At 33.8% G+C, this 16,063-nt stretch overlaps 1 protein-coding gene across 9 annotated transcripts in view; it reads left to right on the forward strand.

Annotated features, from left to right (window-relative positions):
• DCAF1 (DDB1 and CUL4 associated factor 1) overlaps positions 1-16,063 on the forward strand; it is an 83,133-nt gene that overhangs the window by 20,064 nt on the left and 47,006 nt on the right. For all 9 annotated transcript variants that reach the window (XM_031958593.1, XM_031958575.1, XM_031958584.1 and 6 more), the window contains exons 4-6: positions 8,227-8,300; positions 9,382-9,495; positions 15,217-15,354. In XM_031958593.1, the coding sequence (XP_031814453.1) occupies positions 8,227-8,300; positions 9,382-9,495; positions 15,217-15,354 (326 nt within the window). The remainder of the gene's footprint in view (positions 1-8,226; positions 8,301-9,381; positions 9,496-15,216; positions 15,355-16,063) is intronic.

Genomic DNA, 16,063 nt, shown 5'->3' on the forward strand with positions numbered 1-16,063 from the left:
AGGAAGACCTGAGTTCAAATGTTACCTTATACAGTTATTAAATGGATGACACTGGACAAGCTACTTAACTGCTCTTTGTTTCAGTTTCCTTACTTGTAAAATAGAAATAATAATAATTCCTATCTTTCAGGGTTGTTGTGACTATAAAATGTGATAGTATTTGTAAAACACTTTGTAAACCTTAAAGGGCTATATATTGCTAATTTTTGTTGTTGTTGCTGTTGTTTTCTCTTCCATTGCCCAGTAGTTAGAACTATTGACTATTACTTTTTATTATCATTTTCCTAAAAGTCTCAGATGTGGGAGAAATTTAAATATTGAATATAGGTCTGGTAAACAGAATTCTAGTTGAATTAACTCAGTAAACATTTTAAAAGTGTCTACCATGTGCAAGTAATATCCTAGGGTTTGGAGATACAAAAAAAAAAATGAAACTTACTTTTCCTCAAGCAGCTTTTATAATATATTGGAACTAGAAGGGATTTTACAGGTTATTTACTCTAGTTCCATCTCATTTCATTAAAAAAATTTTTTTTCAATCACATGTAAAAACAATTTTTAATTTTTTTTTTTAGATTGAGTTCTCAATTTTCTTACTCCCTAGTCTTCTCATTGATAAGACAAGCAATTTAATATAGGCTAACCATGAACAATCATCCAAAACATTTTTTCATATTGGCTATTTTGTGACAGAAAATATAGATTAAAAAAAACCCTCAAGAAAAACAAAGTTTTAAAAAAGTATGCTTTGATCTCCATTCAGACTCCCATCAATTCTTTCTCTGGAGATGGATAATTTTTTTTCATCACAAGTCCATTTGTACAGTCTTGGATCATTGTATTGCTGAGAATAGCTAAGTCATTCACAGTTGATCATCTTAAAATATTGCTGTTATTATTCTCTTAGTTCTACTCACTTCACTTTGCATCAGTTCCTATAAATCTTTTCCATGATTTTCTGAAAGCATCCTGTTGCTCATTTCTTATAGCATAATATTCTATCACAATTACATGCACCACAGCTGATTCATCTGTTCCCTGGTTGATAGGGTTGCCTCTCGATTTCTGATTCTTTGTCACCACAAAAAGATCTGCTCCAAATATTTTTTTTTAAATTATTATAGTAACTTTTTATTGACAGAATCCATGGCAGGGTAATTTTTTTTTTACAACATTATCCCTTGCACTCACTTCTGTTCCGATTTTTCCCTCCCACCCTCCACGCCCTCCCCTGAATGGCAAGCAGTCCTATATATGTTGAATATGTCCTAGTATATCCTAGATACAATGTATGTGTACAGATCCAAACAGTTTTCTTGTTGCACAGGGAGAATTGGATTCAGAAGGTAGAAATAACCTGGGAAGAAAAACAAAAATGCAAATAGTTTACATTCATTTCCCAGTGTTTTTTCTTTGGGTGTAGCTGCTTCTGTCCATCATTGATCAATTGAAACTGAATTAGGTCTCTTTGTCAAATAAATCCACTTCCATCAGATTACATCTTCATACAGTATCGTTGTTGACGTATATAATGATCTCTTGGTTCTGCTCATTTCACTTAGCATCAGTTCATGTAATTCTCTCCAAGCTTCTCTGTATTCATCTTGTTGGTCATTTCTTACAGAACAATAATATTCCATAACATTCTCCAAATATTTTTGTACAGATAAGTCCCCCCCCCCTTTTTTTTTTAAATCTTTTGGGGATGCAGACTTAGTAGTTGTATTGCTTTGTTAAAGGGCTATGTGTGATTTTATAGTCCTTTGTACTGTATTGTTCTGTATTGTTCCTCAGAATGTTGGATCAGTTCATAACTTTACTAACCGTGCTTTAAGGTTCAGATTTTTCCCATATCCCTTCCAGTATGTTATTTTTCCTTTTTTTTTTTTTTTTATATTAACCAATATAATAAGTGAGAAATGGTGTCTCAGTGTTGTTTTAATTTGCATTTCTCTAAATCATTAGTGATTTAGACCATTTTTTCATATAACTATAGCTAGCTTTTATTCTTTTGAAAGTTGCCTGTTCATATCCTTTGACTATTTTATAATAGCCTTTTATTTTTCATAATACATGATAAGATTATTTTCAACATTCACCTTTATAAAACCTCGTGTTCCAAATTTTTTTCCCTCCATCTCTCCTCCCTCCTCCTCTAGACAGCAAGTTATCCAATATAGGTTAAACATGTGCAATTCTTCTAAACATATTTCCACATTTGTCATGCTGCGTGAGGAAAGTGAGATCAAAAGAGAAAAAAATGAGAAAGAAAAAAACAAGCAAACAAACAATAACAACAATAAAAAAGGTGAAAATACTATGCTTTTATCCACATTCAGTCTCCATTATTCTCTCTATGGATATGGATGGTTCTTTCCATCACTAGTCTATTTATTCTTTAACTATTTATCAATTGGGGAATGACTTGTATTCTTATAAATTTGATTCAGTTATCCTTATATTTGAGAAATTAGGCCTTTATCAGAGAAACTTTCTGTAAAATATTTTTTATCAGTTACTCTGTAAACATGGTTCTGCCTCTGCATAAATCACTTTATCTCCACAACTGCCCCACTAAACAGCCATGAGAAGGCTAAACTAAGTGATCTGTGATTAGGTCCTTATAGTTCAAAAATACTCAACATTCATAAGCTTGCAAAAGAGTGTTTTTCCCCTTCTGTTTATTCTTTTTTTTCTCCTTTCACTGTGTCCCTCCTAAAAAGTGTTTTGTTTCCCACTACTGCCTTTCCCATTTTGCCCTTTCTTCTTTCAGTCTTCCTCCTCCTATTTGCTTTCCTTCCTACTTCCTTGTATAGTGAGCTAAATTTCTGTACCTAACTGAGTGTGTATGCCATTGCCCATTTTGAGACAATTCGGGTAAGAGTAAAGCTCAAGTGTTGTCCATCACATCCTAAAACCACCTTCCCCAACACTGTAAAAGCTCTTTTACTCTTTTTATGTGAGAATTTATCCCATTCTAACCTCTCTCTTCCCCCTTTTCCCAGTGCATCCTTTTTTCTTCTTAATTTAATTTAATTTTTTTTTTTTAGATATCATCCCATATTTGATATCAGAGTTCATAGGATTTTTAGTTATCCTTTTCCCATGTAAAAATAAACAGTTTATCTTATTGAATCCCTTATATTTTCTCTTTCATGTTACCTTTTTTATGCTTTTCTTGAGTCTTGACTTGAAAGTCAAATTTCCTACTTGGTCTTTTTATCAGGAATACTTTAAAGTCCTTTATTTCATTAAATATATTTCCCTCCTTTCCCCCATTCTCTCCTCTATCCCCACTCCCCCACCCCAAAGGATTATACTGAGATTTTCTGGGTATTTAATTCTTGGTTGTAATCCTATCTCCTTTCCCTTTGAGAATATTATATTTTAAGCCCTCCAATTCTTTAATATAGAAGCTGCTAAATCTTGTGTTATCCCAACTGTAGCACCACAATATTTGAATTGTTCTTTCTGGCTACTTGCAATGTTTTTTCTGTAACTTGGGAGTTCTGGATTTTGTCTGTGATATTCCTAGGTTTCCATTTTGTTATCTTTTTAAGGAAGTGATTTTTAAAATCATTTAATTCTTAAATGATTTCTCTTAGATCTGTTTTCCAGGTTATTTTTCCAATGAGATATTTCCTATTATCTTTTTTTGATTTTGATTTTGTTTGATTGTTTCTTGATAACTTCCAATTGCCCTATTGTAATTCATAAGGAATGATTTTGTTTAGTGAGATTTAGTGTCTCCATTTCCATTTGTACATTTCTAGTTTTCAGGGATTTGTTTTCCAAAGTAAATTTTTCCCATCTTTTTTTGATTGGTTAAAATGTGCTTTTTAAGGATTTAGTTCTCGAGTGAATTTTTGTGGTGTTTTAGCATTTAGCTTATTAATTTGGAAAGTGCTCTTTTCTTGAGTATTTTTCGTGTCTCCTTTTCCAAGCTGTTGACTCTTTGTTGCTTTTTGCCATGACTATCATTTTTCTTTTTCATTTTTCCTCTAAAGGTCTTATTATTTGATTTTGAGGAGCTCCTTATGAAGCTCTTCCAGGAATTCTTTTTGGGCCTGAGACCAATTCCCATTTTTCTTTGAAGCTTTGTGTGTAATTGTTTTGATTTTGTTGTCTTCTTCTGAGTTTGTGTTTTAATCTTCTTTGTCACCATAGTAACACTTATTGCTAGCAAGTTCTTCTTTTTTGGGGGGGAGGGAGGGGACTTGCTCATTTTCCTAGCTTATTTTTTGACATAACTTTATGTTAAAATTGGACACTACTCCTGGGATGGAGGGGTACTGTCCCAAATTTCAGATAAGTTTTCAATTCTTCCAAGATGGTATGATCTAAGGGGAGGTGTAGTCCCTCTTCTTCTGCCCTATAGTCTAAATTGTGAGTGGCCACAAATATTCTTTTCCACTTTGCAAACTGTGACTAGGATCTCACACTTCCCTGTGGCCTTATACTTTAGTGTATTAGTGCTCATCCTCATTTTGGGACTGCTACTTGTAACTCTATTTGGAAATGTGATAGGATCCTGCACTCAGTGCCAGTGAAGGGTCTCTCACAGTCTCCTGACCAGTTGCTTGATTCCCTTATCATCTGTGGGTCGAGAGCTCTGGAAACCACCACATCTATGCCATCGTCCCCCCAGTTTGCTGCTAGCTTGTACAGCCTGCATCAGTTGCATTTTACTTTCACCCCAGTGAGGCAGATCTTTTCTGCCTATATTCTAAGTTGTCTTGGACTGGAAAATAGTTTCCCTCATCCTTTTGTTTGTTCTCTTGTTCTAGAATTTGTTTTGAGGGATTAAAGTTGTTTAGAGGGGAATTTGAGAGAGCTCAGGTGAGACCCTCCCTTTATTCTGCCATTTTGGCTCTGCCCCTGATTCTTCTGGCTGTTATTTTTATTGATGAGGAAGGAGGAAAGAAAGTTAGAAAGTCTCCATTTCATTTTTAAAGAGAAACTGAAAAAAGGGAGAGGCAGCTAGTAGACAGCATCAGCTCTGGAGTCAGAACACCCACCATTTACTAGAGTAAATCTAGCCTCAGATACTTACTAGTTATGTGACCCTCAGCAAGTAATTTAATCTCAATTGTTCCCCCTTCCTCCCTTCCCCCCCCCCCAACAAAAGAAAGAAACCAAGGTATGTAGAAATTTTGACTTGTTCTGTGTCACACAAGTAATAAATGGATAAGGCCAGGATTTGAAGCCAGGATCTGACTTTAGATTGGGACCCCTTCCCATTGTTTTATACCTTCCTTTTTTAAAAAAAAAAAAAATTGAAATTTGGAATATTTGTGAATAATAGGAATAAAGATGCAAACTATGAAAGAAAAAAATAATTTCTTAACTATTTATTTCTTGGCATCTTTGACATTGTTAGTTTTGTTCTCAAGTACAAGTATATTGACTAGACATTTTGAAATGGGAGTACCCAAAAGATTTGTATTAGAATATTTGTCATACTTTGACTAGTTTTCTATGTAACTTTACAGAAATGAAAATACATTTAGTTGATATCACATAAATTTAGTAAATGCCTCAGAGTGTGATGAGATATGATTAAAATAGGAATCATTAAAATAGGGGAATTATGAAAGAAATTTTGAATAGGAAATAGATATCAGAAGAAAATGGGAAGATATGAGAATGGAAAAGGCAGAATATTTTTTCTTTTACAATTTTAAAATTAGTCATTCTGTTAATTCTGTTAATAGTAATAACATGAAAGTTTAGTTTTTTAATTTGTAAAAATTGAATCGATTGAAAATTGAATAGATTAAATGATCTCAGAGGTTTTTGCATTTAGAAATATTTTGTTATTGATTTTTGTTTTCTCTAATACACTTTGTGACTTCCATTTATAGTCAATAGCAAAATTTTACTCTTTGTAGCTTTCAGTCACTTTTTTTTTTTTAGTAACCCAAAACTATCAGTGAGGTTTTGTCATGTTGAGTCCTAAAAGGAAACCAAAATGATGGCCTTTATTAAATTAAATAATAAATAAATTAAATTAAAATTTAATTTAATCAATTAATAGTGATTATTAAAATGAAAAAAAAAATCCCACCTCTCTTTTAATCTTAGTTTGGGCATATTTAGAGGAAATTAGATGGCACAGTGGGATAGAACACTGGGTCTGGAGTCAGGAAGATTTGAGTTCAAATTCAATCTCAGACACTGACTGTATACCCTGGGCAAGTTACAACCTCTGTTTGCCTCTGTTTCTTTGTCAGGAAAATGGAGATAATAATAGCACATACCTCTCAGAGTAGTTGTGAAGATCAAATGAGATAACATTTGTAAAATGTGTAGTACAGTGCCTGATGTACATTAAAAATAGTATGAATATTATTATTATTATACATAATCTAAATCAACAGCTTGCTCTTCTTTTTTGTCTGTAGTCAAGAGTGTAGATAAGAAATTAATATATCATTGACTGTTATCTTTCTAGAACTTGGTGACCAATTAACTGGTGATTTTTTGGAAAATATTTTTGCTAATGAAAGGAGATGTTACTACTCTCTTAATGCTTTTTTTCCCCCCACTGAGAAAGGATAGTTATGAAATTAGTCTTTTCTTCCAGTTGTATATTTTGTACCCCTCCAAAAGTCTCTTTAACCGTTTTAACCTAGTACTTGGCTGGAGGATTTAGATAATTTTTTAAAAAATCCTATAATACAGCCTCCTCAGCTCTATTTTTTGTTAGACCAGAATTCATAAGATCATAGATTTAGAGCTGTAATGGAATCCTGTGCAAGACCTTGTCCTACTTTCTTATCTTACAGTTGAAAAAAATCAGAGACCCAGAGAAGTTATGTGGCTTGCCAGAGTCACACAAGTTAAATAAAGTGACATTTGAATTCAGATTCTCTGATTCCACATTTAGTACTGGGAATAATAACATGGTGCACTTCAGAAATTCCCCTTTAAAATGCCCCTTCTCTCTCTCACTTCTTCTTTCTGCTTCCTTTCTTCCTTGAAGCCCCAACTAAAATTTCACCTTCTATGGGAAACCTTTTCTGATTTTCCTTAATCTATTTCCTTTCCTCTTTTGGTCATCTCCACTTTATCCTGTATCTATCTAGTTTGAACATAATTGTTTGCATGTTGTGCTCCCTGTTAGATTGTGAGCTTGAGAGCAATGATTGTATTTTGCTTTTTTACTCCCATTGCTTGGTATAGGGCCTGGCAATGTGACCCTGATAAATGTTTATTGAATTGACTGACTATGACTTCTGAAATCCAGTCAGATTTTATTTTTTAAATTTTCTGTTCTAACCCCCCATTTCTTTGCCTCCCCTTGCTTTCCTTTTTTTTTTTTCCTTCAGAATATTTATTTATTTATTTATTTTTACAAGTTATGTGCATGGATAATTTTACAGCATCGACAACTGCCAAACCTTTTATTCCAATTTTTCCCCTCCTTCCCACCACCCTGTCCCCTAGATGGTAGGATGACCAGCATGTGTTAAATATATTAAAGTATAAATTAAATACAAAATAAGTTTATATGTCCAAACCGTTATTTTGCCGTAAAAAAAGAATTGGACTCTGAAATATTGTACAATTAGCCTGTGAAGGAATTTAAAAAAAAATATGCAGACAGGGAAAAATATAGGGATTGGGAATTCAATGTAATGGTTCTTAGTCACCTCCCAGAGTTCTTTTCCTAGGTGTAGCTGGTTCAGTTCATTACTGCTCCCTTTGGAACTGATTTGGTTCATTTCATTGCTGAAGATGGCCAGCTCCATTAGAATTGATCATCATGTAGTATTGTTGTTGAAGTATCTAATGATCTCCTGATCCTGCTCATTTCACTCAGCATTAGTTCGTGTCAGTCTCCCCAGGCCTTTCTGAAATCATCCTATTGGTCATTTCTTACGGAACAATAATATTCCATAATATTAATATACCACAGTTTATTCAGCCATTCTCCAATTGATGGGCATCCACTCAATTTCCAGTTTCTGGCCACTTCAAAGAGGGCTGCCACAAACATTCTTGCACATACAGATCCCTTTCCCTCTTTAAGATCTCTTTGGGATATAAGCCCAATAGTAACACTGCTGGATCAAAGAATATGCACAGTTTGATAACTTTTTGCCTGCTTTCCTTTTAAAAAAGTATTTATCACTATTCTTTGTCTCCATCCAAGATTCTGACTTTGTAGAAGTAAATGGAACGGCTAATTCAAACTTTTGTTACCCCCTTTTGTTTTGGCAGGGCGAGCTGATCCAGAATGTATGTTGGGCCACCTATTGAGAATACTCTTCAAGAATGATGATTTCATGAATGCAGTAGGTTTGCTTTTTATTTCTTCTTTATATTATAGTCAACAAATGTTATAATTTTATTATCTTTTGTAATTAATTTAATTTATTTTAGTGATTTAGTTTATGCTAAATGGGAATTAGAGGGGATGGATTTGTTTTATACAGTGTTAGTTTATTTGGAAGAAAAATATTAAATGAGTTTCCCTGGTGGTAAATTTATACCTGGTGGTAAGTTTTTCGCTTTTCGCTAAGGTGTTTTCTTATTCGTCTTTAAATTTATTCAGCTTCAGGGTGATCTATGAGACACATCCCGAGATTCTTTTTTAGTTCGACAAGATGTTTGATTTAAGCATGTGGGTATTTACATCACTTCTCTATTCCTGAGGTTACAAGGTTAAAGAATAGTAGAGGAAGTAGAGGCTCATTGTAATTGTTTTTTAAGAATCAACATGTTTTTGTAAAAGCATTGACCTGAAAAGTGTCGAAAGATATCTTTTTTTTTTTTTCCTGAATAGGAAAAATTACCCATGTTTTCAATAATTAATTATTTGATTTTTTTGCCCTGTGATCTGTCTTGTGAATTGGAATTATGCTATACTGCAAAACAAGTTTTAATCATTCTATCCTTTTTGTAAATCTGTTTATATAAACTTATTTGGAATTCAGAGATTCTGGTTGTTGTTGTTGATTAGTCATTGCCAAGGATCTCTTGACACTAGCTTCTAGTGTCTTCTAGCACTTGCATATGACATTTGTGATAACTGAGTGGGGAATTTCTCTTTTACATGATTGGCCCATTTCTCTTCTATGTTCTTTACTTCCATAGTTGCTTAGTTGACATTTTAAAAATTATCTTTCATCATGTAATTTTTTTATCTTTATAAGTATTTCATGTTATTATATTTTGTGGACACTATTGTAAAAGATGTGTGTTCTCAGCTAACTTCTTCAATGCTGTATACCTGAATGCAGCCGTTAGTAATTGAAAGATTAGGTTTTGAGTGAGAGTGTTCTTTCATAATTTTTTGATGGAGTTTATTACAACTGCCTTAATTTGCCTAGATTGAATTTCTAACTAACATTACTCCTTTGTTTCTATTAACAGTTGGTGAATGCATATGTGATGACAAGTAGAGAGCCTCCTTTGAACACTGCTGCTTGTAGACTCTTGTTAGATATCATGCCTGGGCTGGAAACTGCTGTTGTCTTTCAAGAAAAGGTATCTAATTTAAAAAAAAGGTGTATAACTAGGGAATTTTTAAAATTCTATACCACTATGTTCTTTATAATGTACACAGATTTTGCTTAACAAAATCTGTTGCTTTAATGTTTTTAGACATCTTATTTCAAAAACTTATAAATTTAATCTTCACAAGTCTACTCGTGCAAACAAGACAATTTTTGGGGAGGAGGGGCAAGGCAATTGGTATTACATGATTTGCTCAGGGTCATGTAGCTGGTAAGGGTAAAGTGTTTGAGGCTGAATTTGAACTCAGGTCCTTCTGACTCTTAAGACCAATGCTCTATCTACTGTGCTACCTAGTTGCCTCAAGAAAAATTTTACAGTAAACTAAACTTGTTAGTTTGTTTTTAGGGGGAAAAAAGTATATTGAATATAATATGATAGTCTCATTCTATTATTTATCTAATTAATTTTGAAAATTTTTTTCTGTATAGTTTTTTCCAGAATTTATTGTTTTGCAATGTGCTATACAAATATTATTTCATTTTATTTTCACAACACCCCTGAGAGTTAAGCCCTTATAATCTTGTTATTCACATTTTACATATGTGGAAACTGAGGTAGACCAGATTATGATTTGCCCAGGGTCACACTGCTAGTTTGCATGAATGCCAGTGTCTTTCCACTATAGACTCAGTGTTCTAACTTAGTCAGTATTTTTTAATGTTTGTTTTTTTTTTTTGCTTCATATAAGCTTCCCCATAATTCTTTGTGTTTTTCACTATTTTCATTTCTTGTATGACACATTAATGTTCCTTTATTATCATATTATAGTTTAAGCCACTTACATCACATGGTTCTTAGTCATATGCTTCTTGCTACATTTTTGCTATTACAAGTGATATGAGGAATATTTTTATACAATTTTTTTCTGTCAGTAATATCTATAGGGTATAGTCTTCGTAGTGGGATTATTGGATCAAAGGGTGTGAAAAATTTTGTAGTGCTTGTATTATTTGTTGCTTTCCAAATGGATTGCACCAATGAGGAAGGTTCAGAATCAGTATGATATGTCCGTTTTTATAAGACCCTGCCAGGATTAAATTTTATCATTTTGACTATCTTTCTAATATAATCTGAATGTGGTTGTGAGTTGTTTTAATTTTTATTCTTCTGACTTATAAAGAATTTGAACACTTTTTAGGAAGTTTTTGAATCATATATGTTATTGATAATTTGTGGAATTTGTAATTATTTTGAGGATTGTCTATTCTTATCATTTGTGTGGTTATCTGTTGGAGAAAGAATTATATTCATAAATTTCTGTTGTTTTCTTATGGATTTTAGCTCTCATGGAGTAAGCTATGCTCTTTCCAAACTAGTTCAGCTCATGACTCCCTGGATTCCTTTTGTACCCTCACTTTTATGTTCACCCCTTTTCAGTTCCCTTTTAGTTATTAAATTCTTCCTCTGTTAGGATAAAAACTTCTTGAGGGCAAGGACTATATTTTTGCTTATATCTGTATTCCCAGCACTTACTGCAGTGCCTGATATATAGTAACTACTTAATAAATAGCATGTTTGTCTATCAATCATTACAAACATTCTAATGATAGACTTTGGTCAAAGTAGACAGATATTTTATCCTAAATATTCAGCTATTATTATCTTATTAAAAGTAAGATTTAAATTTGAGTCAGATGAAGCAATCTGAAAATCTCAGTAGTAGACATAAATTAGATGAATGTATTGACAGTAGGCTTTCAAATAGACTAAATGACACTAAAGTGTCTTAGCAAACATTTTGCCTCTTGGTCAAATGGGGATAGCAGCCAAATATAATCCCAATTTGAATGATAAACTTGTCTCTAAAATCTTCTGATGAAGTTTGGTTGGAGTATCACCTCATAAAAACCAATTTAAAGAAAGCTTGGCAAGAGATTCAGCTAAGCAAAATCATCCTGAACGCATTTAAAATGAAACTGGAAAGAAGACTATACATTAATTTAAAAGATCTGCAAAGATTTTTTTTTAATAACACTTCTCCATCAAGGGAGTAATTATACTTGGGACTTGAACATCCATAACTCCAGATGTGCTTATAGAAGATGTAGAAAGTAGCACTGAAGAGAATAAAGATGGGATAAAGCAACTGCTGGAGACTGTATGATCATGAGGACGTTGAAAGATTGATTCTTACAGTATTTGAAGAGGGAAAGATACAAAAGGCATAGGAAAAATTTCTGTCTTCAGTACCCCCGATAAAAGGTGACTAAGAAAATCTACTTTCCCATCCATACAAACCTTTTCATTTTTCTTTTTTTTGGGGGGGAGGGAGCTGAGGCAATTGGGGTTAAGTGACTTGCCCAGTGGCACACAGCTAGGAAGTGTTAAATATCTGAGATCAGATTTGAACTCAGGTCCTCCTGACTTCAGGGCTGGTGCTCTATCCACTGTGCCACCTAGCTGTCTCATACAAACCTTTTATGAGAACAATCTCCATATGCTTTTAAGGCATACTTGGTGAGGATATTAGCAGAGAACAAATAGGCTTTTTAAGTGAAACTCCATATTAGATCACATATTTACCATCAAACAGCTGATTAAAAGATGTGACAAAAGCAAGAATCCGTATGTATTGATTGTTGACTAAAAAGCATTTGATTCAGTAGAGCAGAATACCAACTTAGACTCTTCCAGTAAGGTATCCCTCCTGCACACCCAAAAATTAAGCAAATTTCTTTGTAGGTGAATTCATCTCTGTTAAAAACAAGTGCAACAAAAAGCTTGTGTTTTGCTTTTGTTATGGAGATTTTGAGCACAAAGTGAAAGTCATAGAAGTATTCCTTTTAGAAGAGGTCTTCCATTCTTTTTTTTTTTTTTTTTTTTTTTTAATATTATAGCTTTTTATTTAATAGATATATGCCTGGGTAATTTTTCAGCATTGATAATTGCAAAACCTTTCGTTCCAATTTTTCCCTTCCTTCCTTCCCTTCCCCCCAGATGGCAGGTAGACCAATACATGTTAAATATGTTAAAGTATATGTTAAATACAATATATGTATACATATCCATACAGTTATTTTGCTGCACAAGAAGAATTGGATTTTGAAATAGGTCCTCCATTATTCTTAATAGATTTTGCTGGTTGTACTGTTTATGTTAAATTTTGGAACACTGCAGCAGAATCTTCTAGATCAGATTCACAATCCCTTAAAAGAGTTTAACCTGATCACTCATAGAGGAAAAACAAACAAATAAATGAAGTGTTCCTATAGGCCAGACTATGACTTAGATTTAGACAGTCTAAAGAGCTCATGCATTTTCATCAACTACTACAAAATGGGCAATGAGTTGGGCCAAGAACTAAACTAGTAGAGAGTATTGGATTGGATTATCCTATGAGAGTCCTTAAAAAAAATGTTGTGGTTTCCCAAGCTTCCCCTTGGAACAAAGGGCTACCTGTTTAATTGTTTCATTGATAACTTTTGTTTTTACGATGCCCTAATTTCCAAATCTATCTTTCTTCCTTCCCCTGCTTGGTGAACCATCCATTGTGGGGAAAAAGGGAAGGAGGAAAATGAAAGGATAACCATGTGGCAGTGAGGACTTAATTGAGACTGAATAACATGATTTGGAGATGGTTTGGTAGAGTAGAAAAAGCAATGAATTTAATTTCTGAAGAGAACTGGGTTTGAAGCTCACCTGGTTGTTTGATCATGGAGAAATCCCTTGGAAACTTCAGTTTCCTCATTTATAAAATAGGGGTGATAATATCATTAGTACCTACCATACAAACTTACTGTGGATATTAATGAGCTAATTGTGTAAAGTGCTTGGCACATTAGATTTTCTTTCTTTTTTTCTGGTCCAGAGCTCCAATTTCACTCATGTTAAGAACTTGTGTTATGCAAATTCATTTCATTAATGCAGATCATCAACTTGCCTGTAATTTACATATAGTCATAGATAGTCAAAAGTCATGAACTTTTAAGTGACTTGCCTGCAGACATAGTTTGTGTTGGGTGCAGGATTTAAACTCAGGTCTTTCTGTTATCCACTGTGTTATGCTGTTGGTCAAATATTAGAGGATTATCTGTGTCAGCTTTTGTTGTTACTTAGTGAGCCTAACCACATGCCAGTATGGCTTTCCTCAGTAGTCTTAAGTCTGAGAATAGGAGTAAACACAGTTGATGGTCATAACCAGAGTTAAAGATTGTGGAAATATAAGTGGCAGAAAAACAAGGGAGTGAAGGATTTAGGAATGGACAGTATGTAGCTGAACCAAGGACACTGGGACCAAAGGAAAGGTAACTAATGGGATGGAGAGTCTTGAAGATATAAGGAAGACAGTGTGAAGTTTAGGGAAAGTGGAACAGGTTAAAGGTGTAAAGAGAGGTGCTTCTTTATCTAAGTTGGGAATTCAGGTTTTAAGATTATGTAAATGGCACAGTTATTAATGATGAGTAGAATGTAAACTTCTTGAGGACAGAGGTAGTTTTCATTTTGGTCTTTGTATCCTCAGAAATCTAATACAGTGTCTGACACATATTCAATGCTTTTATCAGTACTCATTGAATTGAATTTAAGGTATTTCCATTCCTGTAGATAGTGGAGGTGGAATAAAGATTTTCCCTGAGAGTTGGAGTATAATGAACTGACAGGCTAAGAGTGTTCAAAGGAAAATCACTGTATTTTGAAGTCCTTAGGTATGATGACAGGTGTAGCAAGGAGCTCCCTTAGAAAGGAGGTTGTAAGCAGCTCTAGAGGTCAGTAGATTATAGCACCAAAGATGTGGACTGGATGATAAAATTCTCCATGAAGTCAGTCTCAAAAAAGAAGAGGTTTCATAGTGGTGGCAGAAGTTGGGTCTAGAAGTGATGGCAGTTTGCAAGGAGTTTGAATACAGATCCATTATTCAATTCTGATGTCAGGAAGCATGAAGGAAGGAGCAATCTACAGTAAAAAGAGTAGGTTGATCTTCTAGAGAATATCAAGTTATGAGTGTCAGAATAGAAGAGAGAGAAAATATAGGGAAGTATGCTAATTACAGAATGGGTGTTCTAGAAGTTGTAGTGGAACAAAGATAAAAAAGAATAGGAACTGGGAAGGGATGGGGCTAAATGGGAATGAGAGTGTGGGCAGAAGTAATCAGGAAAATAGTTTTGACCTTAGGTTTTGACCCTATAACATAGGGTGTAGGGAGATAAAGAATTTGTTAGAGCTAAGAAAAAAGAAGATCCAGTTTGGTTTTTTCCATGCTCTAAGGTCTTGTGATGATGGAGAGCCATGTGGGTAAATATAGGGCTAATATATGTCTACATTAATATTTTCAAGCATTTTCTCTAAATTCTAGGAAGCCAAGTTGGTAAGGGACTTTATCAGCATGAACATTGTAATGGATTAGGGTTGTAATTGGATTTGAGGACAGTCATATGGTCATACAATTTATTTTTAGGAGGTGCCATTTTTGTTTGTCTTTAGTGACATGATGATCTTTCCTTGGGGCAGTCTATGTTTTGTTGTTTCATGTATTATGTGTTAACTAATCATGATAATGACTGGAAATTGTTCAGAAATGTTTTTTTAAATATTCAGGAATTTCAAAATAAAGTATTCCAATTTGTGGGTGATGATCAGCGTAAGGAGAGGTAATTGGAAAGAAAGGAAATGAGAAAAATTCAGAATTTTATCTAGCTGAATTTTGAAAAGGGTATTATACCTTCTGAATTGTTCTTTTTCCCCCCTTAACTATAGGAAGGAATTGTTGAGAACCTCTTCAAATGGGCAAGAGAGGCTGATCAACCCCTGAGGACTTATTCTACTGGACTATTGGGAGGTGCTATGGAAAACCAAGATATTGCTGCCAACTATAGGGATGAGAACTCACAGCTGGTAATGACCAGATTGAAATGAATTTTGTATGGAGGTGGAGAAGACTGATGATGCTTTGTAAATAGAAATTTCTTCCTGCTATTTAAATCTGATGCAAATGTCTCCCATTTGTAATTGGGCAGGTGGGATTGCTGCTGTGCTTGTTTTTCAGTTGTGGTGGTACAGATGTCTCCTAGTGGTACACTCTGCTCTTTGCTCTTACCTTTTTTCTTTATTGTTTCATGTGATATACTTTCCTGAACTTTTCAGTACTGTGTTCTTCATCCTAATTACTCATCTTTGCTTGCTCCAAGCATATATTTTGTCTTTTAAATAAATTACTTATCAGGATGAGTATTTATTTTTGCTAGATCTCTAGAAAGAAATGCTTTATTTTTGTTTTGTTTAAAAAAAAATAAATGCAGGAGTCATCTGTCACTGTGGGGAGGGGTAGGCAAATTTTAAGTAGTTTGGGAGAAAGGTTTATTTGTATAATGTCATTAGAGATGTTGAACCTATTTCAATACCTATTTCTAGTGCTATATGGACTTTGAAAATAACAGGTGAAAGTTGTTTGAGAGTAGTCACAATCTATTTTCACAGGAATTACTTAAATAGTTGCTAATGTGTCTGATATCTCTATTTGGATACAGTGGTATGACTTGCTTGGTTCAAATCTCTGTAATCAGTAATTAATATATAATATAAGTAGGTATGTTGGTCTTGATTT

The sequence above is a fragment of the Sarcophilus harrisii genome, chromosome 1, assembly GCF_902635505.1.
Source record: "Sarcophilus harrisii chromosome 1, mSarHar1.11, whole genome shotgun sequence".
NCBI classification, from domain to species: domain Eukaryota; kingdom Metazoa; phylum Chordata; class Mammalia; order Dasyuromorphia; family Dasyuridae; genus Sarcophilus; species Sarcophilus harrisii.